The sequence below is a fragment of the Aquila chrysaetos genome, chromosome 1 (genome assembly GCF_900496995.4).
Source record: "Aquila chrysaetos chrysaetos chromosome 1, bAquChr1.4, whole genome shotgun sequence".
In the NCBI taxonomy this organism is placed as follows: Eukaryota; Metazoa; Chordata; class Aves; order Accipitriformes; family Accipitridae; genus Aquila; species Aquila chrysaetos.
In genome coordinates, this window is record NC_044004.1 from 67,885,796 (window position 1) to 67,909,490 (window position 23,695).

A 23,695-nucleotide genomic window follows, 5' to 3' on the forward strand; every position below is an offset into this window, starting at 1 on the left:
GGAAGGTAAATCATTAGAGAAATGTTGATAGCAGTGAGAAAGATGTTACACAAGGCTCAGTGTTTTTTCTTTAACTGGGTAAATATTTTGAGCATTATTTCAAAACTACTCAAGAGACGGGGACGAAGCTCTTATGGAAGTATCAAAGCAGCAAAAGCAAAGGAATTTGACTAGCTTAGGCTGTTCAAAATGGATTCACTGCATTTCAAGTTTAGGTGCAGCCAGGGTGGGCACTAGTACTCAAAAGCTTAGGAGGGCTCCGGGTCTGCTAATTTTAGGCATTGCCAAGGAGATTTCTTTTGATGACCAAATGCAATGGAGAACCCGAATTGCAGACTTGTAGGTGATAAGCGATTCATTTAAGCTACAAAACAATTAAACTTCTGAAATGTTTAATCTGCACCAGCCACAGTAACTAGGATGTTTTATGCATGTCTGTATGGAGGCAGATACTGGACGTTCTGTCACTTCCAAAAACATCCAGTAAAGCAATGAAAATGAGCTTTTATGTGTCTTTTGGTCCTTTTTCCAGTGTAACAGTGCTGCAGGCAGTGAGCGATTTCTTAAGGTCCTGCACCTGTTTCACTTCAGAACTTTGAGATGATACTTCTGCTTCCATTTTCTCTAAAGCCAGGCTTACACTGGCTTTCTGTACTGACTTGGTTCTTGTGCTGCTCATCTTCACAGCCCGGAAGTCCAAAAAGTTGGGGAAATTGAAAGGGATGCACGAGGAGCAGCCACAGCAGCGGCAGCAGCCACCACCCCAGAGCCCCGAGGAAGGGACGACGTACATCGCGCCCTTGAACGAGCCCTCTGTAAACACAGCACTTGTCCCCCACATGTCTGCTATCTCACCAGCACTTACTCCCTCTCCTGTTAAGATCCTTGAAAACATTGAACCAGAGATCGTGTACGCAGGATACGACAGTTCGAAGCCAGACACAGCAGAGTACCTGCTTTCCACCTTAAACCGCCTGGCTGGCAAGCAGATGATACAGGTGGTGAAGTGGGCAAAGATACTTCCAGGTAAGACCACGAGATATTTGGTGACATTTCTCTTCACTGTTTCTTCTAGCTTAATGAACTATTTGCTTGATAAATTGCATCTTTAATCTGCGGGCTGTGTTGAAAACCCTCACGAGGGGGTGTGAGGTGAACATCTGAGAGAAGATTGTTGGTTTTTTTTATTTATGTAATGTTTGTTTCATATGTTTGTGATCAATATTTAAAAAGCTTTCATTTTGAATAATAGCCTCCTAAGAAGAAAACATGTTTTGTCACTGGAATGAAAAATTACGGTTTTTATTTTTTCAGAAGTATATTTTGTGGGAGTGCTGCTCTTGTTCATTAATACTAGAAAAATAATGAGCAATGTATTCAGTGCTGGTTTCACCAGCGCTTCTAAAGCGCAGTGTAGTTTATGGGTATTTTCTGGTTTGATCTCTAGGATTTAGAAACTTGCCTCTCGAGGACCAAATTACTTTAATTCAGTATTCATGGATGTGTCTGTCATCGTTTGCCTTGAGTTGGAGATCGTACAAACATACAAACAGCCAGTTCCTCTATTTTGCTCCAGACCTGATCTTCGATGAGTAAGTATTCCTTAATGGTCCTTTTCAGTACAGCCTGGAAGGATTACTCTGTCTTTATTTGGTTTTCAGGCATACCTGCAGTCTAAGAAAATTTCAGCTAATTCCAGCTTAAAAAGTAGCTTTAATTTTATTTTTTTTTCAGTGACTCAGTTTTCAATTGGTGAAGCTTTGATACTGCCATTCGCTTCTCCTTATGTATGTAGATGTGTTCTCAAACTAGGACCATCCTGCTGGCTTGAAATATGACTGATACACAATCAAGATTTATAGAAAAAAACATTTTTTGGTATCTACTGGAGCTTGGAAAAATATCTAACTTCTAGGAAATGTGAATGTTTAAATTGCCAGTTTTTTTCAGAGCAGTCATATAATGGTGCTTTTGTTAACAATATACAGCTGTTCAGTGTGTTTTCTTGACAGTCTTAATTACCCTTCTTTGCAACCATGAAAGAAGCCAAAATGTTTTTTCAGTAATGAAACATAACTTCTTTTATGATACATTCAGACAAAAAGAAGGATCAACCAAGGAACCATTCCTTCTGAGTATGTGTGTTCCTTCATATTTTAAGTTTGTGGTTTAGTGCTTTGCTTTTGATGAGTATAATTTAATTTCTGTTCCATTCGCCTAGTGTTTATTCCAAGACAGTAAAGTCAAAATTTAAGTGAATGCACAGGCAAACTGGGGTCACATCATGTGCTTATCCCAGAAGGTGTTGGTTTTTTTTTTTTTTTTCCTAGAGGTAAAAATGAGACATAATCAGTAGGACATGGGTGCTCTTGAAGGAAAGAAAAAGAGGAAAAGAATGAACAAAAAGTAACTTGCCGCTCAGTCTCCTGAAGCGTTTTGAAATGTTTTTCTTAGACAAGATGCTTTGTCGCTGTCCATCTTAATAGTCTTTCTTGGATTTAGGAATTCCTAAATAATTAGTGTGTTTGAGATTGGTCCCAAATCAGTGAGCAATATCAAAGGAGGATCATTTGGTTTGGGTTGGGGGGGGGGGGGTTGGGTTTGGGTGGTTTTGTTTTTTTTTTTTAGGGGAGGAACCGGTGATTCACTGCATGTGGTTGAAAATGTAGTGTCAGCCATTTTCCTTGTTGAAAACACCTCCACTGCGGCTTGTACATTAGAGAACCATCACAGAAAAAGCATCTGTTGCTAAAGCTAAGTGAAAATGTGAACTTCGACGAGTTTAGTTCTCCTGGGGAAAAGTAGACTAAAAGTTCAGACACAGAAGCAGCTTTTTCTCATCGGAAGAAAGTTAGTGTGGGGGGTCAAAATTTATTGGACAGGGAAATCAATCCTGCTTGCAAATAAAAGTGCATGTGCATTGCTAGCATTCTTGATACTGCAGGTAGAAGTAGCTTCCAGCAGTCAAGATCAATTGTGAGTTTTATGCTGTAAGCCTTGAAGGTAGGCACCTGCAGAACTATACTGAGGTTGAGGTTGGGGTCCAGTCAGGAAAAGGAGTGCAATGTCATGGAGTGCAAAACAAAAACATCCAAAACCATATATCTAAGATAGTGGTCTGGTCTTCTACATGTTTAACAATGTACTCATTGCAGAGCTACCAAAGGTAGCAGAAGGCAGGTGTTTCTAAAGAGAAGAAAATGAATTACCAGGAGCTGTGTTGAGCTGTGAGACGTGGGACAGGGCCTTCTGAAGAAGCTAATCAGGGCAAGAAATTTCCTTGGAGGTAAAAGGGTGGCAGTTTGGTGCTTACTCCAGAATGGTACTGAACACATCTCTGGAATGAGAGGGTTTTTCTCACTTCGCTCATGTTTCATATTCTATGGGAATTGTGGGAGACATTAGTTCAAGTTTCTCATGTTGCTGCTCAGGGTAGTAGTTGTGAGACTGCATTTGAAGTCCTGAGTTTTGTGCTCCCTGGCACAGGATACTTGTTGAGAAACTGCAGAGAGCCCCGTGGAGGTTGGGCAAGGTGGTCGGGTGCTGGCTGGGACAGCGAGGGAGCTGGGCTTGTGCAGCCAGGAGAAGACTGTGCTGGGTGTAGTGGGGATTTAATTGCAGCCTTCAGTTTCCTGATGAGTTGTTGTAGAAAAGATGGAGTCAGACTCTTCATGGAGGTGCCCAGCAGAAGGATGAGAGCCTGCGATCACAAGTCTGGGACAACAAACTGCCTCCTGGACAGCAGGAGAAGAAATTTCATAATGAGATGGTGAAATAGCAGAGCAGGTGCCCAGAGAGACCCTGGAGTCTTTGTCTTTGAAGAAGTCCAAGCCTTGACTGGGCAAAGCCCTGAGCACCCTGCTCCAACTTTGACACTAGCCCTGCTGCAAGCAGGGGGTTGGACTTGAGACCTCCAGAGGTCCCTCCCAAACTAAATTATTTTGTGATTACAAGTTCAAGAGATGCAGTGCTTTTCTGAATTTTGACATAAGGTCGGAGGTGAATTACTGGAATTGCACAAGTCAGCCAATACAGTTCAGCATAGAAAGCATTCGGATAAGCACAAAACATAATATATATTCCTGCATGTGAAAATACGCTGCTTTGAAGCTTTGCTCTGCAATTGCTGAAGGCTGGTCTTACCTTTACTTTTTGAGTACCATGAACTTGGAAATGTGGTTTGTAGTTATAAACACGGGCCTTCGTTTCTGTGCTGCGAGGTTTATCAGACCTCCCTAAGGTTCACTTGGTGCAACTTTTTGAGTGTTGTACTGCCTTTGGCATTTTAGGACATGTATTAGTTGATGCAGGATGAAAGGGAGATGCTTTAAAATTACTTTTCCTTTTACTGGCTTGAGAGAGTTATGTTCCTGTTATCACCTGGCCAAGATTTTCTTGGTATTTCTTCATATTTTGTCTGGAGAGGTCATTTCCTGTCTCTATGCAAGAAGTAATTAGGAAGGTCCCTGGCCAGTAGCATGCACTCGGTGCCCCAGAGGGTTCACCATTTTCTTCAATGAACAGTTAAAAAAGAGTGAAAGTAGAGGTTGGCATTAGCAGAATTATGTCGCTTTGTTTTACGTTAAATGAATTTTCCGTTTACTCTTAACTACTGTGAATAAAAGGAAGTCGTAATGTTTCTGGAAGGCCATGATATATGATCTTGTTTTCTTTCTTATTCTGAAGGCCTGTAAACAAGGCAAGTAACAAATGAGGATCTGTGTTGTTAATAGCTGTTAAACGTACCTTTGATTGTATAAATACAGTGCAAAATGCCTCCCTAACTAATAAGTGGTTTGATTTCCTGTTAGGCTTATGGAAGACTGGAAATATTTGTCCGCCTTCATTTAGTCATGTTACATATCCAATTAAGTGTACTGTTTGTCTTTATGGATCGTGCGTATATTTTCCATTGCTGTAATTGGGCTTAAGTAAATGTGAAGATGTGAACTGAGGGATAAGAAAATGGCCGCTCACCCTGTTACAGAAATGCCTAAAAACAGCCTGAAAAGAGGCATAAAATAGACCAATGTATTTTATGTTGTGTGTGTGTAAGTTACGGGGGGGGAGGGGCTAATCCATTTCTTTTGTAGCATTGTAGTTTTAATCAAAACTAATATTCTATATATAGCTTTAGTTTTAATCCACAGTAAATCTTTAAAAGACTGTCATATATGTGACACCACATAATTCCTGTTGCAGGTAAACACTCTTAAAGGGTGACTGTTGCATATGTAATAACACTCAAAAGATGTTGCAATAATGGTCTTAAGGCTGCAAGCTCAAATCTGAGAAGTTAACAAAATTCCAAAATTAAGGTCGTCTGTGAAATCATAGTTTGAGCCCTTTGGGTACGTGCTTTGAAGACTGTATCCATAACCAAACCTTTAAGTTATCCCATAATATTTTTCCCATGTGACTCCTTCCTTTTTGTATTGATGAGGTTGGATGAGTTGTAGGGATGATACAGGATTATGTAGTGAAAGACTGTTGGATTTTTGCTTCATTTGTTGTCAGCGAGGAAGCCCTACCTTGAATGGATCTAGGGATTTGGGAGAACAGAGAGATATTAATGGGGAAGATTTTCTTAAGACACGGCAAAAGACTATCCCTGATTCAAGACCTAAGCTCTGAGACATTTCAGGTTCCTACTGTAAAGTAACAGAAATCCCACAGAAAAAAATGGCTGTTGTTTATTTAACTCGAGAGGGGGAGAAAATTTCTCTTAAGACTTAACCAAAGACTTCAGCTGAAATTTACTAATCTAATTCAACCTGAGGCAGGCATATGCATGGACAATTTAAGTGCAGAGCATTAAATGGGTAAAATGATACACAATTGAAAGCAGGAAACTGAGTGGTGCTGCTTGGAACGGGTGCAAGAACAAAGCAAGGGATGTAGCAAAATACACTGTTTTTTAACGCTAGCTTATTTTCAGGGATTCTGTCTGAAGCTATGCAAAATGTACTGTTTGCTACAGGGAACAGCCTAAAACGTGATTTTTAAGATGTGGTCTTGGTTGGTAAGGAAGTTGGTTTCAAATTCCTTTGGTCTCTCCCTTACTGGATGAATTAATCATTGAACTAATAGCTAAAACGCCTCTTCCTCTGGCTGTGTCCTTTTGAAGGAAAAGTCCCCAACGTTTTTGAAAAGAGACAGCCTGACACTTTAGGCCCTAGAAGAAATCTGATGATCTGAATCTTTCAATAGTAGGAGTTTATGTGTTTGCAGTGCAGAAGTCAGATGCCTAAATCCCAGAGGAATGCAAGGGATGCTCCTTCTTGCTTACGTTTCTGTGACGGGCTTGGGCAGTTGCTGTCCTGCTGGCTAGTGGTGGCAACTTCCCAGGTATCTGCTTCCACCCATACATTAAGTCAGGGCATCGGCTGGCAACCTTTCAGAGGCTCAGGAAGGGATAAAAAGCATTTACGAGTGTAGCGCTGCCAACAGAAACCCGGCAGGAGCCAAGACGTGGTGCGGCAGGGATCCTTACTCCCCCAACGTGGGAAACCAGCAGGAGCAGTGGGACATGGGCTGCCTTCGGGGCCACAGCTTGTGCTCCCAGCACGTATCCCCCTTGCAGCTGGAGGCCAGAAACTGCATCCCTCATGGCAACCTGCCCTGCTTATCCATCCCTTCCCCTAAGGAAGAGGGATGGTGGCTTTTCATCTCTCCATAGGGCAAAAACCCAGCTGATGGCATTGCTGACGAATATCAAAAATCAAGCCGTGCATCCTCTTTGGCATGTGTTGGTTTCTGCTGGCGTAAAGAAACCAGAGGACCAGGCCGATGCTGGAGTTCCCCTGCAGGTCTCCATTTTTCTTTTGATTGTAGGTTTTAACACAGTCTCTTTGTAGACTTCTAAATCCTTGGGGACTTTTGAAGAAGAGACTCAAATTCCAAAATTACTCACAATTATAGGAATTTAACCCAAATTATCTTATTTATCATTCCAGCCTTACCTAGCTGTAAAATAGCAATGATGTGGGATACTGAAAGAGTTCAGTAATGCTGAGACACCGTGTTGAGACACTTTAGTACATTAAAGTACAGCATCAATATTTCAACAGTATTTTCCAAATGCACCAAATGACTAATGTGCTATGTGTTTTCTTGCTCCTTTGATTTTTCTTGGTTTGTCATCTGCAGCATAAAGAATAAATCACAGGTGCATAAGTGTGCAGGTTCTGAATTTCCTGGCCGTTGTACTTTCTTCTAACTGTCATTGGGTTTTTGCAGAGATTTTTACCCTAGTCAAGGGCTTGAAGGTTTGCCTGATATAAACAGCCCTAGGCATTGCACGAGGTACCCAAAATTATTGAAGTGAACTTGAAAAAACGAGTCTAAAATCTGGGGCTGGTTTTCACACACATTTGGATCAGTGATGTCTTTTTCCCATCTCTGAAATTACTGTATTGCATCATATGCAGCTCAATCCTTACAGTGAAAAGGTTTCTGTAGAGGCTGCAGTTTATTGACTATTATGTACAAAACATTAAGAGCAGAAGATACCAATTGATGTATTGGTGCTTTTGACTGGTAAGGTGAAGTTTCAGGCTGTGGATTGTGAACTAAGACGTGGCTGTCCTTTCATTATTGCCATTTCGGGCAATTGTGGCACTAGTGGCCACTTTTCTAGTTTGTACTGCAGTATGGATGGCTTTTTCATTATAAAATTCAATCATCTACTCCAGATATTCTTGAATAACCCAATAATACTATGTATGTAATGTAGTTTAACAAACTAACAAAGATTACTACAAATTAATATAAATCCTTCATTTAAGTGCAAGATCTAACTTTCAGTTAAATAAAAATGTGGTATTTCGAGGATCTTTCATGCTATGCCTTTGGTAATTGCCCCAAGTGTGAAGTTTTAAAAGCAGACAGAGTTTTATATTAACAATAGAGGAAAAAGAGAATACATTTTTCAAATGAGAAAGTTGATGTAGGGCAAATGAGGTAGAGAGAGGTGGAAGAACAGCTTTAGTACATGGGTTTTCTGTGAAGTTTTTGTGCTAATGTTGTCATGGGATGTGAATGGGCAAAGGATTTTGTAACGTTGAGGAAAGTCGTAAAATTAAGAATTAAGATGTAGCTCGGCTGAATAGCTAAGATTTTATTTCAAATCTGCATTTATTAATTATGTGTATTTTATTAGTAAATAGCATGTTCATTGTCTTTTCATTATGTTCCTAATATCCTCTCGTAATATACTTGTGGAAGCTGGGACCATTAGGATGTGGAGTTGCGTAATGCAGTGCAAGGATGCAGCTGCCTCTCTGTGCCCTTTAGGTGCTGAAGCCTGCATGAGGCCTATAAGTCTTTCTGGTATTCTGATTTCTATGGTAACAGCAGGAAGATAAACATAACAAAATAAGCTCAATATTCAAGAAGAGCAGATTTTTTTTTAACCTTGTGTACCTTGGGGAGGGATGATTACTTAAACCTCACCTGGAGTACTGTGTTCAGCTCTGGGACCCCCAACATAAGAAGGACATGGACCTGTTGGAGCGAGTCCGAAGGAGTGCCACGAAGACGATAAGGGGGCTGGAGCACCTCTCCTATGAAGACAAGGCTGAGAGAGTTGGGGTTGTTCAGCCTGGAGAAGAGAAGAGTCCGGGGAGACCTTAAAGCAGCCTTCCAGTACCTAAAGGGGGCCTGCAAGAAAGCTGGAGGGGGACTTTTTGCAAGGGCATGTAGTGATAGAACAAGGGGTAACGGCTTTAAACTGAAAGAGGGTAGATTTAGATTAGATATTAGGAAGAAGTTCTTCACTGTGAGGGCGGTGAGGCACTGGAACAGGTTGCCCGGAGAGGTTGTGGATGCCCCATCCCTGGCAGTGTTCAGGGCCAGGTTGGATGGAGCTTTGAGCAACCTGGTCTAGTGGAAGGTGTCCCTGCCTGTGGCAGGGGGGTTGGAACTAGATGATCTTTAAGGTCCCTTCCAACCCAAACCATTCTATGATTCTATGATCATCTTTGAGTGGTGATAAAGCCAATAAGTAACTTCTTCTATTGTTGAAAAGATTACTTTTCCCCATTTACATTTTGCAGGATGATGTCTGTTAACCCTTTTGGATTCTTTTGCAATCTGTTAATCCTGTAGTGTCTAAATTTAGGTACATTTTTGTAATCTCTTTCATCTGGCAGTCTCCAAATCCCTCGTCTTTAATTAGTATTGCCGCAATGATTGTTGGTAAGAGTTGTCAATGTTCATTCTTCACTAATAAATTGTGTGTGATATCACTGATCTTATTAAAAGGTCGGCAAGCACTCCTTGATATTCCTCCCTGCATGGTTTTTGCTTGCATATATTATTTCAAAGCATACTGCATTCATACAATCTAAACTGTTGGTGCAGTGAGAAGTGGATATCTTTATCAGTAAATTTTTTATATAAGTTGTTGCTGTTGTTTATTTTTTCATAAAGTGTAGCTCAGAGAAGTATGTGAAAGGATTTTGTTACATACCCACCCCAAAATAGTGCAGACACAGAAGGAAGTTTTGAAGAACTACTGTCATACCTGAACATAATAGATGTAATATGCTTCAGCTAGATTTTCCAAGTCTTATTTTGCTTTTTCTTTGTAAACAGGTCAATGGTTGGGCAAAGCAATATATTCAACTCCTTTGCATAAATTTCTAAAGGCTCTGCCTTTTAATGCCTTTATTTCTAAACACTTCTTAAATTTCTAGGGTGTTTTATTTAAAACTGTGAAACTGTAAAGGAAAACAGGACATAAAGTAGTTCTAAGGAGATCCGTAAGAACGTGAAAACTGTCAGAAGAAAGGTCCATCTAGTACAGCTTCTCATCCTTTAAACTGGCCAGTTGCAAAGAAAGCGTAAGATCAGGACAAGGGTAAAATGATACTTCTTCATTTGCCCGTTCCAGCAGTCAGTGATTTAGGTACTTTCTGCATGGGGGATTGCATTCGGACAATTGTGCTTAATAGCCCTTCTGTATCTTTCTTCTGTGAATTTGCCTAATACCTTTTTGAATACATTTATAATCTTGACATCTAAAATGTTCTGTAGCAGTCGCTTCTGCAATTTAATTATGCATATTTGTTTGTTGGAGATGTTTCTAAAGCAGGTAGTCGATAATTTAATGGAGTGCCACTTCATTCTTGTGTTTGTAGTAATAGTGGGTATATTCCTTTTCATCCTGTGTATGCCATTTATCACTTATAGATCTCCGTCAAGTCCCATCGTTTTTTCTATGAGCTGAAGAATCAGCTAGTCAATTTAATCTCCCCTTGTATTTCAGTTGTTTACTACCCCAGCCATCCTCATCTCCTCCCTTAGTGCTTGCTAGCTTGTTGTATTAATTTTGGGAGGAGACCAGACTGACACGCTGTGTTCAGAGCTCAGTGGATTTATGCAGTAGCAAAATTACGATTTCTGTCTTGCTCTTGACTCTTCTTTTCTTACCCTTTGCTTTTTTTGACCATTAGTAAACACTGAGCAAGCATTTTCAAAAGACAGAATCCCCAGAAACCTGTTCCAAGTTACACTTAGGTCCCTTTATTGTGTGATGTTTGTTAATTTAGAGCCAGTTATTTTGTATGTATGGGTGGAAGATGATTATAATGTCTGCATTGTCTTGCAATTAGTGATTTTCACCTTCTATTTTGTCAGCCAGCCACACAGTTTTGCGAGATTTTTCAGCAGTTTTTCACAGGCAGCTCTTGATTTCATCGTCTAGAGTCATCAGCAAGCTCTGCCACTTCCATAGGTCTGATTTTTTTCAGATGATGTATGAGTAGTTTTCAGCCCAGGCCCCAGTGCAGAGCTCTGTGAGACTTCCCTGGTAACCTCCATTACTTGTGAGAGATGTCCATTTATTATTACCCTTGGTCTCCTATTTTTAAGCTGCTAATAATCCATGAAGAGCACTCCTCCTTATCCCTAAGCTCTCTTTAAGAGCTTTCAGGAGATCGTTCTAACAGCTTTAAAATCCAACTTGGCCATGATTGCACCCCCGCATACCTCCTGATGCAAAGTGCAGTGTGCAGGAGGTCCTAGCCCAGTTAATTACCCATGCTGGCACGCTGACAGACAGTATTGCAGCCCATACCCAAGCTGCATGCCCCAGTTTCCTTTGTGTGGAAACCAGGGCAGAGGAGAGGAGGAGGAGGAGAGGGTTGGTGTTTGCTTAGGTCTCACCCCATATGGCCGTGGGACGCAGCTAGACCCGGCATGTGCAAAGCATTTCCGTCGTACAGACATTGCCTGTATCAACCAGAACATCCTTGTGCTATCATCAGAGAGCTCTTACAGATTTGTGAGACGTGACCTCTCTTTGCCAAAGCTGCGCTTTCTTCCCTTATAGCATATTTATTTATCTATTAATGTTCCTCTTTCAATCGCTTTGCTAGATACAGAAACGAGACTTACTAGCCTCTGGTGTCTTGAGTGCTCCCTCCCCACTCCCAGACCCATTTTAAGAAATCAGTCACGTTTGTCACCTTCCACGCCTTTTATAAGGGCAATTTAAGCAATAAGCTGCACAGCACAGTTAGTAGTTCGGCAATTCCGTATTTGAGTTACTTTACAGCTCATGGATGGATGCCATCTGGTCTTGGTGATTTATTACTATTCATTTTACTGTATTTTTTTTCTTTCTAAACCCTCCTCTACTCACACTTTAATCTGAAACTAGTTCTCACGCTTACTGAGAAGGGAGACTCTGGTGCAGAGCCTTCCTGGACTCCTTTATGGAGAGCACTGATGCAAAGATTTTATTTAACTTTTCTGGTATGGCCTGATCTTTCTCAAACACTTCTTTTTCATCTTGATCATCTGTTGGCCCAGTGGATGTTCTGGCAGGTTTCCAGCTTGTGATGTGTTTGAAAGGGTTTGACTGTTAGTTTTTATGACTTTAGCATGAAGACTTGCCCAGTGATTTTACATTTAACTTGGCATAATTATGCTCCCTTAGTACGGTCTCAGCATGACTTTGGGACACCACAAGCCTTTTGGGAGGGTCTCTTCACTTCTCTCGAGGTCCTTGGCAGGAAGGCCTAGGATAGAGAAGAGGTTTGTTGCTTTCAAGTGTCTGTCTGAACGTGGTGCTGCTTTAATCTTTCTGCACATCAATGAGCTGTTTGGTGGCATCTCCAAATGCCTTTCACATGCATAGTACTTCCTTTCACTGCTTCTCCTATAGAGTTAAATATTAATCTTCACTATTAAAAGAAAAATTAGGAAGTAGTTTCTCTAAACTTGTATGAGAGGAAGAATGCCTCGGTCGACTTCCAGAAAATGCCAGGCTTTGCATGACAGCGTGAGCAAAGTCTTGATTTCTGAGGCATTGTTGGCACAAGAGGAGAATTGCTGCTGCATGTGGAATATAGCAGTAGTTTTGCTGATGAACCACTGCAAGTGACAATGAGCCCTGGCATAATGGATATATAAGATGATATCTAATGGGCACCTTTTCTAGCTGGTGCTACCTTTCTCTGATGAACTTTAAAAGAGTATTTATTGTCGTGTGTACATTATCATCATTAATTATTGAATATGGTATTGAAAAAGCATTTTGGTGAAGGCATAATTATGTATTTTCTCATTTAAACTGTGATTTGTCTCTTTTGGAATGCAAATGCACACCAAAAGAGAGTATTTGGTATCAGCATTCTGCTAACTGCATGATTAACTATTAATTCCAGCAGATATTTGGGTTTTTTTGCTATTGATGTGCTTGGGATTTTAGGGTTACATAACTGGGTGATTATTAAGTTGGATTTTAGCACAAGTTCTCTGTTACCGATTGGGAGCTGCAACTCTCCTTGGCAATCATTATCCACGAGCTGTTGCCAGGTCCTTTGTTGATAGGCATATAACAGGAGGACACTTAGCTGAAACTTTAAAGCATGTCTAAATTTCTTAGTATCAGTTACCTGGGACTGTATTCTCTAGGATCACCAGGAGGACTTTCTTGGGAGAAAACTGATTTTCAGAATTGACTCCTTTAAGTTCAGTGTAAAAATTGCCAAGTTTGTATGCCTGGGTGGGTAAAGCCCACAAAATACCATCTATGTCTGTAGATCTGTTTTAATGTGAAATGACCTTCCTTGTCTGCTTATCAGTGTTCAGCATTGGTGGACCTCAGTCTAACCCCTGTTTTGTCCTGGGTTCGGCAGCTTCTTCTGCCAAGGTCATTGCTGTAGTGCCAGTGCTCCCAGCTACGCACCCCTCAGTCTGCAGCATCCCAGTCACCTGGAGAGAAGCTTGTGGGGTTAAATGTTTTACTTTGGCAACGGTGGGATCACACGTTCTTGTGGCAGGGTTGGTGGGTGGAGATAATTTCTGAAGTACTTCTCTTTCAGCAACTTCTAGAGCAGAAATCTTTTTTGCATGCTGTGCTTCCTTGCAGGGAGCAGCTTTCTCCTGTTGCATGTCAGATTCCTGCAGGAACACAGCAGCAGGAGGCTGCTGCAGGACGATCTCACCATAAAACCTCCTTATTTTCAAAGTAGAAGGTAGTGCCAAGGCCTTGCTGCTGTGTCAGATTAATAGGGCACAGAGTTCTTTTTCTCCCCACCTTCTAGGTAGAGCGAAGAAATGCTGACTGGCTGTAGTGGCTAAAGTCAGGTAGGACAGGTCAGAGAGATTTGCGGGCAGCAGGAGTAGCTGAGGTGACATTTGGTGGCAGGTCTTGCAGCTTTGCTTTAAGACACGAGTGCTGGCACCTGCCTGCCCCTGTATGAAGGAGCATGTGCATGGGCAATAGCTGCATCAGGCAGTTTGGTGGTATCAGCCAAAATGGCCTGGGAATGTAGGAGTATGCTGAAAACCCAGACTGTCGCTGGGGGCTGAGACAATGACACTTCGGTTTTGGTTTTGGTTTGGTTTTGATTTTTCCCTGAGCCTGGTACGAGGACAGTGTTTTCCAGCAGCATGATAGAGCAGGCAGCCAGGGGCTGCGATGTTGTAACCTGGCTGAGATCCACCATCGCTTGTGTAGCAGGGTGGCAGGCACCATTGCTTGTGTAGCAGGCAGCAGGGTGGTCATCTGAGGCTGTCACCTTTATGCTACCTCTAGGCTAACACTTCCCTGGATGAACCACCTAATTCCCAGGCTATGTTTATCCATGGCAGTTTAACCAACTGCAGGGTAATAGTTGAATTCTCTCTCCCTTACTGCTTAGGGAGAGCATCTGCTGCCTTATCAGTAGGAGGAGGAGGTCGCTCGTGGTGCCAAAGATGGGGTATTTATTTCTGCTGCCTTACTGACAAGTTAAAGGAAAAATGGGCATGACCCAAATTTCTCTCCGACAGAAACTGATGACAAAACTGCCGTTAATTTCAACAGGATTGAGTACCTGCATTTGCCATTGATGCAAGGTAACAGGTATTTTTTTCCTTCCTGGAAGGAGATGGCTCTAAAGCTTTAAGAGTTGAAGGCAGTGTGTTGAAGGGAGTATGTTTTTGTCTCTCTCTGCTGTGGCTTGCAAAATGAGCAGATTAGAAAGTGCTGAATAAGAAGTAAGGGCTGAATGGAAAGTCGTAATTGAATTTTGCCTGAATTCTGCATGTATTTTGGCTTGGGTTTTGATCAGTGCAATAACTTAATGATGGTGCTCCAGTACTGCTGACTCTGGTTGCGTTTATAATGGCTTCAAGATGGGAAACAGGTGTCTCTGTACAGTCCATTGAGCAGAATGATGCGCGGTGTTTCCCCATGCCACTGCACACAAAGCAGTGCAGTGATTGCCCCTTTGCACAGAAGAATAGGTTCAGTTTTGTGCTAGGTAGTGGCGTTCTGTTCCCACCGTTCTTCATGATGGAGCTGTTGAAGTTGAATACTCCCTCAAGAAAGAGTAAATTGTTGTTACAATAACATGTTTATTTTTTTCTTTCCCCAAGAACCTCAAAACTTCTTCCAGACAAGTGAACCCCTCCTAAGGCAGGTAAGATAATTCAGGCAAAGGGCTTTTCTCATTAGATGGTTTGAGCAGCTGAACAAGGGACTCTGTGATCCCATGTCCCTGGTCTTTTTCCCCCTTTAACCACAGCTTGCCTGCCTTGCCCTAAAGGCGTCTGGTGGTGCTTCATTCCTCTCACCGCCAAGTTCAAACTGACCCCTTCTGGCATGGTTGAAACCATACCTTGCTTTCTGAGGCTTCCAAACTGGTCTTGACCTTCAGGCCTTTGGCAGGTTTTCCTGTTGGGTTGTGTTTGGTTGGTTGGTTGGTTTGGTTTTGTCACAGTGTAATGTGCTTTCTGAATTTCCCTGAAATCATTTTAAATGATGGACAGGCTTCAAATGGATACAGGTTTTAGTCTAGCCAAGGAAAGGCTCTTGATTATAAAACTGGAAACAGCTCTTATAGGGGAAGAAAACATGAAATCAGGAAACACAAAGAATATCTTTGACATCAGACTTTTGCTACAAGTGTTGCTTGGTCTTTTCCTAAGTCTTTTCTGAGCTGCAGAGGCCAAGGGACTAAGTCAGCTGCACGTTTGTTCCTCTGAGGTGCTGTGAAAGGGGACACCTTTGCCCAGTTTTTCTTGAGATTTTCAGCAAGCCGCCTGAGTACTGATGAAACTTCAAAACACCCATCACAGCTTTCCCTTTCTTGCTTCCCTGTCTAATTTAGGAAGATGCCTTGTGCTGCGGCTTTGAATAGTATCCATGAGAAAGTAAATAAAGCGTGGTATCAGGTTTGGTTTGGGGCTGAGTTTTGCTTGTGAGTGAATATTCCTTGATGCGTGGGTTCCTCTTTTTGGTTACAGTCAGTTGAGTTGCAGTTTCCATCCTTAACAAGGAGATTTACGATACTAGACTTGATGATTACATCATAAATTGTAAGTTACTCATTCATAACAGGTTGTTTCTGTACAGTGTGCCTGTAGTTTCACAATTTTTGATGTCGCTGTTTGGTTTCTGTGGAGGTCACATAAGGGTATTAATGAGATATATGTCTGGTTTGGTATTTAGGATGCCTAGTCTTAAACAGTTTCCTTAAACCATCCCTCCTCCCCCGGTGTGACTGCTCAAATCCTACATCTCTGTTATAGTTGGGTGGCTCATACCTTGGTGATTTGGGGCATCAGTCCCGTTTTGGCCGGATGCTCAAGCCATTTGCCTTGTCGCTTGCCCCTGCGTAAAAGGACGGCTACTTCCATGGAGCAGGGGAATAGGAGGAGCTGGGTTGGTTTGCCGCTTTCTCATCTGTGTATTCAGCTGTCAGTGCATAGGTCCTGAGGTTGAAACAGGCTGAGGTATTGGGCTGGTACCTCAGAGCTGGTCTCCATGCAGCCTGCCCATGGAAGGAAGATCGGAGATCTAGAGTCCATTTGGGAATAAGGGTGGCAGAGATGAGAGAGGCGAGGACATAGAGATTGCGTGGGGTTAGGGGGGGAGATCCCAGATCAAGGGGGGAGAAAGAGAAGATGACCTCAGAAGTACCAGGGAGTCTCTCAACTAGGAACACATTTGCTGTGTTTCATTGAGAGAAACCCAACAGCAGGAACAAAACCCCTCTTCCCACCGAAGTGGTTGAGGTGCCTTGGAGGGCTTCACCGGCGGAGGTACCCTCCTCGTCTTCCTCCCAGGGGAAAGGAGGGACAAGCAGCGGCGGTTCAGTTCTGGTGGGGATGTGGTGATCAACTCGGTGACCAGGCAACACAAGGTACCCCTGGCCAAAGCGGCTCTACAGGAGCAGATAGAAATTGGGCAGAGCAGTAGCTGGGGGAACGGGCTGGTTGCGGCCACTCTGCCTGCCCACAGTGCTGTGGCTGCGGGAAAGGTCAGGCAGAATGTGAGCTGGGCATTAAATTAAGCCTGTAAGGAGACACTCGGGGAACTTAAGATGGATTAACTTAAGGTGTAAAGTTTAAAGCATATTATTATGAAGGAGGATTAAGCTAAACTGAGCTAATGACACCACTTTTGAATGCGTATCCACACAGCGGATTCAGAGCTTTGGCTCCGCGCCTTTTATTACTTAAATGTACTTACCTTCTTAAATGTCCCCATAAAGATACATGCCCTTATATTCCAGATCTTCGCATTCTCCATTTTCCATGTTGAAAAGTTTATATGCTCTGTCAGAGGTAGAACTGGTTTTGGTTGCTTGGTTTTTGCTTCCCCCCTACACCCTTCCCTTTAAGAAAATAAAAAAAAAAAAAAGGCAGGGTGGAAGGCAACATAGAAGTTTGTCTTAATTTTTCCCTATGGTGGTAATGGCATTTTTGATGACTTGATAGTATTTATTCTTAGATGAGACATTTGGTAAGGGAGAAATAACTTTGTTCATGTTATGTTGACATGCCCTAATTTCTATGTACCTTATCTCTTTAAATATATGAGCCATTTCTATTGCTTTATTTTGTTGTTACTCTCATGGTATTGGGATGTCTGCGATGTCAGCATCTGAATTTTCCAAAAGCTCTGTGTCCTCTTATTTTACACTGTGTGGGTTAAAAATCAAATGCAAAGTTGAATACTGTAAAATCCCACAAAATGTTTATCTTACATTAAACAGTCATGAATTAACTAACACAATTTGTAGTTAGTAATAATTTGTAAATAAGTAATAAATCAACTGAATTGATTTTTCAGGAGGGAAACTGATTTGAAATTAGAGTTTTGCTCTATGTTAAATAAACTACTGAGTAACTAGTTCTGTGTATAATTTTATCTCACTACAAACAATGCCATCGGGTTTTCCTTGAGGGTAAACTAGAGATCAATATTTTTAAGTAAATAAAAGGCAAAATATTTAAAAGACAAACCAAAAAAAAAAAGCCCAATCAAAAAACCCTGACTTTTACTACAGTTCTTCTATTTAGGCAATCATATAAAAGCAAAACAAATGCAAAGAAAAACGTAAGAGAGAAAAAGTAAAATGTCACAAAAAGTGCAATGCAATGTTAAAAAAAAAAAAAAAGTTTTGAGTCAGGATACTTTTAGGTTATCTGTCACAGAGAGTGTTTTGCCACGCTGTTTAGTGAAAGCATAAGAAACCTGAGACAAAACCTCAAAATGTTTCGGTTTATTTGCTGTGCGGCTTGTGGTATCAGATGAAAGGTCTGGCGCTTCTCTTGTCTGTGGAGGTCAAACACAAGCAGGGGTGGTGGCAGCTGCTTTATGTTCTGAGGCTGGAGAAGCTAACTTTGGTGTCCTGCAAAAGTAATAATGGATGTAATAGACCGTTCTTGTTTTGAATCCTGCTAGTCTTTAGCAGTCTGAGATATATCTTAAAACGTATTTTTTTTAAATACAAATGTCTCTTATTAATCATTAGTCTGCTTAAAACGTATTTTTTTCAACTAGTATTAATCATTTGCCTTTCAACCTCAGTACGTATCCTTCTGAGCCTCCTGGGAGAGGTCAGTTGAGAACCACCATTATCTGTGTCCTAGACCTGGCTTTGGTAATTTTGGGAAGAGGGAGGGGAGCAAGAGCAGCAGGAGGGAGATCAGTCTCTGGGGTCTTTCTCCCCAGCTGTCTCTGGGTCAGCTCAGAGGTGCTTGCAGCTGTTTGGTCTCTGGGCAGTAACAACCTGTCAGGCAGGAGGACCTCAGCCTGCTTCAGGGTGACATCCCCAAAGGGGAGTAGGCTGAGTCATGCAGTGGCCAAACGTGAAGGAGCCCCCATCCCTGGCGCACTCGAGTCATCTGTGCTAAGGGCACATCCAAACACCAGGAGAGTTCCAGGTGCTGCTGTGCTGGGTTGGCCACAAGCCTTGGACGGTGGCCACCGTTCTCAGGCAGACCCAGGGTTGGAGCGGGACCCCAGGCACATCAGCTTCAGAAATGCCCGTTTGTGTGCATCTGACATCTTTTAATTCTGCAAATCCTTTCCTGTTTCACCCGATCCCAGTTACTCAGGGTCACTCTGTGTGCGTTCATAGCACACGACCGGTGTTGAGTGTGCAAGTGGCGTCTCTTAAGTCCTCTGCAGCGCACGACAGGGCTTGGGCGCTTGTGCCTGCATGCATCCAGCAGTGGAGGCTGCTCTTCTCAGAGGGCCAAGTGGTATTTCAGTCACCATCCAAAGCCTTCAAAGACTATTTTCTTCTATTCGTTTTCTTCCCTGCAGCCCACGATGCATAATAAAACTAAACAAACATGGCATTACTACTACTATTAAATTAAAAAAAAAAAAAAAGCTGGAAGTTCTTAGTCTCAAGAAGAGGGTGGAGTGGGGGAAAAGTGCAGAGCCCATATAACAATGGGGAGTCCACTTTATTAGTATTAAGGAGGAAAATAAAATCTGTTCTGGCAGTAGTGAAATAAAACACCAGGAAGATTACGTCAGTCTTTGTTTGCACACAGTATGATTCTTCTCTTTCACCAGCCAATTTGTATATTTGAAAAGGCAGTTGCTTGCTTAAAATAATTAGCTGAACTTCATCCAATTCCCCAATTATGTGAAAAAATGTTTGAAGACATATAGACAATTGTTGTTGAGCAATTAAAAAAAAAAACAAAACAGTAGTGGTCACTGAACAATTATAGCGCCTTGTCTAAATACCCACATATATATCATAGTTTCAAAATGAGACAGGCAATTCTCAGTGAGTCTTTGCTGTAGCTGTTGTGGTTTGGGATAGCAGCTTTAGAAGTATAGCAAAATCCTAACTAATTCTGCCTGAAACTTGTGCAGGATAGGTTAGCCTGGGGTTGCCTCAGAGAAGAGAGATAGGGTCTGAAGCTAAGTGTATCAAAGTATATTTGAAGAAAAAGAAGAGTAAACTGGATACAAGTCATGTATCCTTATTATTTTACAATTTAACAGGCAAAAATCTGTATTAATGAATGAAATCGTATTATTATATACTCCTTTATCCCAGACAATCTTAGATTATTATTTTAGGAAAAAACATACAGGATTTTTTAATATTTCAGTATTTGAATAAGAGACCATTGCAACAATTTGACTAAGAATTCCCTTTAGGAGATCCAGCATAGTATATTAACAAGAACTTCAGTGACTGGGATATCATTTCTCCTTGTTGTTCCTACACTTTCATCCTTGGAGCTAGACCTGTTGCATTTTCAGGAAAAGTAGTAATCGGAGATTTTGAAATGGAGGTTACTTGGGAAGGATCCGTAAGTGCTGCTGGCTGAGGCGGTGGTCATCCCAATCATTTCTTAACTTCAGATTCCTCAGTAGACATCAAGGCAGTAACGTGAAGTCATGCATTTTATTTGATTTTTGTTAAACCATTTCCCCATTTTCCAGACCTGTCAGCCGTATTTTTACAGGACTGTGTTATTCAGGGTGAGAAGAGTCAAGATGTCTGCTGGCACGGTGGAAATCCCTGATCCCAGGGCCCTGCTGGCTTGTGGACCCGACTGTGCGCGGTGGGCAGCGGAGCTCTTTGCCATGGGTTTTCCTCTTGTCCGTGGCTGCTGGCAGCCTTGGAGGCTGCTGGGCTGGGGCCGGGGCTGACAGCCCTGAGTGGCGTGGGCTGCAGGTGTGAGGCTGTCAGTCCTCCTTGGCCATCCTTTCCCCCAGCTTTATCTCTGCACCAGACAATTCTGAAACCCGTTTCCACCCGTAGGTCAACTGATGGGGGGGGTATATCATTTAAAACACAAGTGCAACGGGTGTAGGTTCCCCTGTTGCACCGGTTCTGACCCCTTCAGCAGGCTTATTTCTGTCAGCCAGGGCAGAGCCGAACAAACGCTGACAATTCAAACACATTTTAAAACATTTTTGCCAGATCATTAACATCATCCGTGTATAAAACTCAAACTACATTTGTTTCTCTTCCTTTTAGCGGGGGTGGATGTTAATGCTGCCTGTGGTCTGCCAGGTAGCGAAGTGAACTCAGCCATCCATTGCAGATGGTGTAGGAGCTGAGCAAGGCGATGCCCGGGTCCCCCAAAGCTCACAGGCAGTGGGTTTTTCTGCCAGCCTGGGAGCACAGGGACCAGGCAGCCCTCCGGGGTTGGCAGGACTCCAGCTTCATCTCTGCAGTCCCCAGCTCCCTTGCCTAACCTGAACTTTGCAGCTGCGGTGTGTCTTACTGACCTCTGCGCAACCGGTGCTTGGTTTCCAGGTCGCACCGTGCTTTCCTCATGCGTGGGCTGCCCCGTGCACGTTGCGCTTTCCCGTATTTATCCTCTGGATTTTGTTTCTTTCTCTTTGCAGGGAACGGATGCGCCAGTCTGCTATGTTTGAACTGTGCCAGGGGATGCACCAGATCAGTTTGCAGTTTGTTCGCTTGCAGCTTAGCTTTGAGGAGTACACTATAATGAAAGTTTTGCTGCTGTTAAGCACAGGTAAGTTAGCTTCATGATTACATGGGAATACTTGAAAATATTCCAATTCACAAAGAGGTGCAGTGATTTTAACTGATGTGACAATAGAGCTAAACCGTTTCCAGCAGGGCTGCAGGAATAAGCCTGGTTTTATGTCTTAGGGTTTATCTGCGGATCTCACTCTCCGTTAGCATGGGAAATGTCTTCGCAGTTTGAATGTGTCATGTGCATTGGAAGGACAGGAGTGGCCGGGCAAGGGGCTTTGGCCCCCCTCTCTGTACAGGAACCGCTCGAGTCAGCCAGGCATGTCAAGAAAGTGCAACAGGTGTGGGGACTGGGGAGGAATCCCCACTCAACACTCAAAGCCACCAGTTTGGGTGACTTAACGTCACCTTCAAGATCAAAAGATGTACATTGCCTGTACCGCAAAATGGGTAATTTTCCAATGCCAAGTGAATTGAGAATGGTAAGCCCTTTTACAGGGCTCTGAAAGTTTAATAAATGACAGTGCATGCTTTATTTTTCTCTCAAGTGTCATGCTTTGAGTTTTCTTAAGATACAAAATTACATCTTGGTGTTTGTTACAGCACTGTATAGCAATTAGCAGATGTCTTTCTTATCTTACTGAAAATACTGAAAAACTCCCGTCCCAGTACAATTGCATAAATACACAGGCAGTTTGTACATTACTTTTCCTTCAGTCTTGATGAAAAGGCCAATTACCTGTAAACAAGCCTTCTGTATAATCATGCTCCTTTTTGTGGGGTCCACTCAGTGACATCCTGATGAGATAATGCATCAGCTTGATTGGCGGGCGTTCGTGATGTCACTTCAGTGAACTCACCGGGCAAGAATTCCCCCAGCAGAAGGAGGCTGGACGTGGGGGCAATGCGTGGGGCGAGGAGGAGCGGGAGATCAAAGGGGCCTCTGCGCTTATTCTGGCTTTCACTTGCAAGCTGTCGGCAGCAGGACGGGCGCCCGAGGTGGCCGGGGCCGGGGGCCTGCCCGGGCTCGTGCTGCACAGAGCGTCTCCCCATTCAGGGGTGAGCGGAGCCCAGCGCACCCTTTGAGATCCTGCTGCTTCTCCCATCACCCATCATCTTACTTCAGGACATGGTTTAGTGGGCATGGTTAATGGTTGGACTCGATGATCTTGAAGGTCTTTTTCAACCTAAATGATTCTATGATTCTGCCCCAGCAAGCTGAGAGAAGAAATGAACGGCAAGCGACAGCAACTCTGGAAGGCGCTTATCGCCGCAACTAAAGGACTCCAGAGCGGGCTGATGCAGCAAGAGATTTAGACACCCAGGAGCCTCCCGAGTCCCCAGCTGTGGTGTGGGCACTTTGGCTGCAGGCAGAGTTAGGTGCCTACGAAGGGATTTGCAGCATCCAGCAAAGCCGAGTGGCAACCCCTTCAGGAGAGGTGGTGGGACAGGCACTTTCTCCCTGTCTGCGGTGCCTTTCACTCAGACCTCACCCGTTCCAGCCAGCCGGTGGCTCTGTCTTTAAAGTACTTGCCTTTGAAGGAGGATGTGAAGCTGCAGTTCCCGTCCCTGCTGGAGGGGATTTGGATCTGCTAACAGAAACCTCCTGGGGCTGTAAGTTTTTTGGGCTCGGCTGTCTACCTCCCTCCGTCCCTCCCTCCTGTTGAAGCCGTTCCAGCTCCCTGGGACCGGGAGAGATGACACTGACTGGGGAGCGCTTTGTGTCCCAGCCCACGAGGTTTGACCTCCAGGTCCCGCTCCACCAAGGGTTTGAGGAAATGGTCTGCTGGTGAAACTGGACTGTGGGGAGCTGATATGCTCCAGTGTAGCCCTGGGAGGTAAATGGGCTTTTTTGAAGGTTGTCACTCACGGTCTTTCCAGAAGCAACTAGCAGTGCTGTGGATGTGCTCCAGGGGGTCTAGCTCCCAAAATGTTCTTGAGAGAGTGTCTGGATAGGAGATCTGGCTCTGCTACTTTTTAATCAGCTCTGAAGGGGGAGAATCTTTAGAAAAAGAGCCTAAAGGCATGCTAAAAAGGTAGCAAAATTTCTTTAAGCCAGGTATTTATTATTCTACCCTCTTGAGAGTGTTAACTAATGACTTGAATTATTGCTAGAATCTGTTAGGCGAGATCAGCCTGGCCAATTAATTTTAGCTAGCTGGGTCCCTTTGAAACGCACACCACGGTCACTAGAAAACCTACTAAAAATAGTTTTGGGAGAATCAGGATATTTATGTTAGAGAAGAGAGTGAAATGGAAATGAAGACAGTGATAAAACCCAGACAGTGTCATGTGAAGGGCAGCAAACCTGGTTTGGAATGATTGCACCTTGATACAACCTTATGACAGAAAACACCAGGTTTGTTTTCATTTAAAATTTTTTATTGAATCGTGTGATGAGCAGAGTACAAGTTATTCTGAAACTTTCATGATGACCACATCAAGGAAGTTTCACTCCATTTACATGTGGAAGAAACCACACA

General features: G+C 43.0%; 1 protein-coding gene across 4 annotated transcripts in view; it reads left to right on the forward strand.

The window, feature by feature from the left end:
- Positions 1-23,695, forward strand: part of NR3C2 (nuclear receptor subfamily 3 group C member 2) — a 219,537-nt gene that overhangs the window by 179,600 nt on the left and 16,242 nt on the right. For all 4 annotated transcript variants that reach the window (XM_030005582.2, XM_030003926.2, XM_030004770.1 and 1 more), the window contains exons 5-7: positions 688-1,026; positions 1,448-1,592; positions 21,119-21,249. In XM_030005582.2, coding sequence (XP_029861442.1) covers positions 688-1,026; positions 1,448-1,592; positions 21,119-21,249 — 615 coding nt within the window. The remainder of the gene's footprint in view (positions 1-687; positions 1,027-1,447; positions 1,593-21,118; positions 21,250-23,695) is intronic.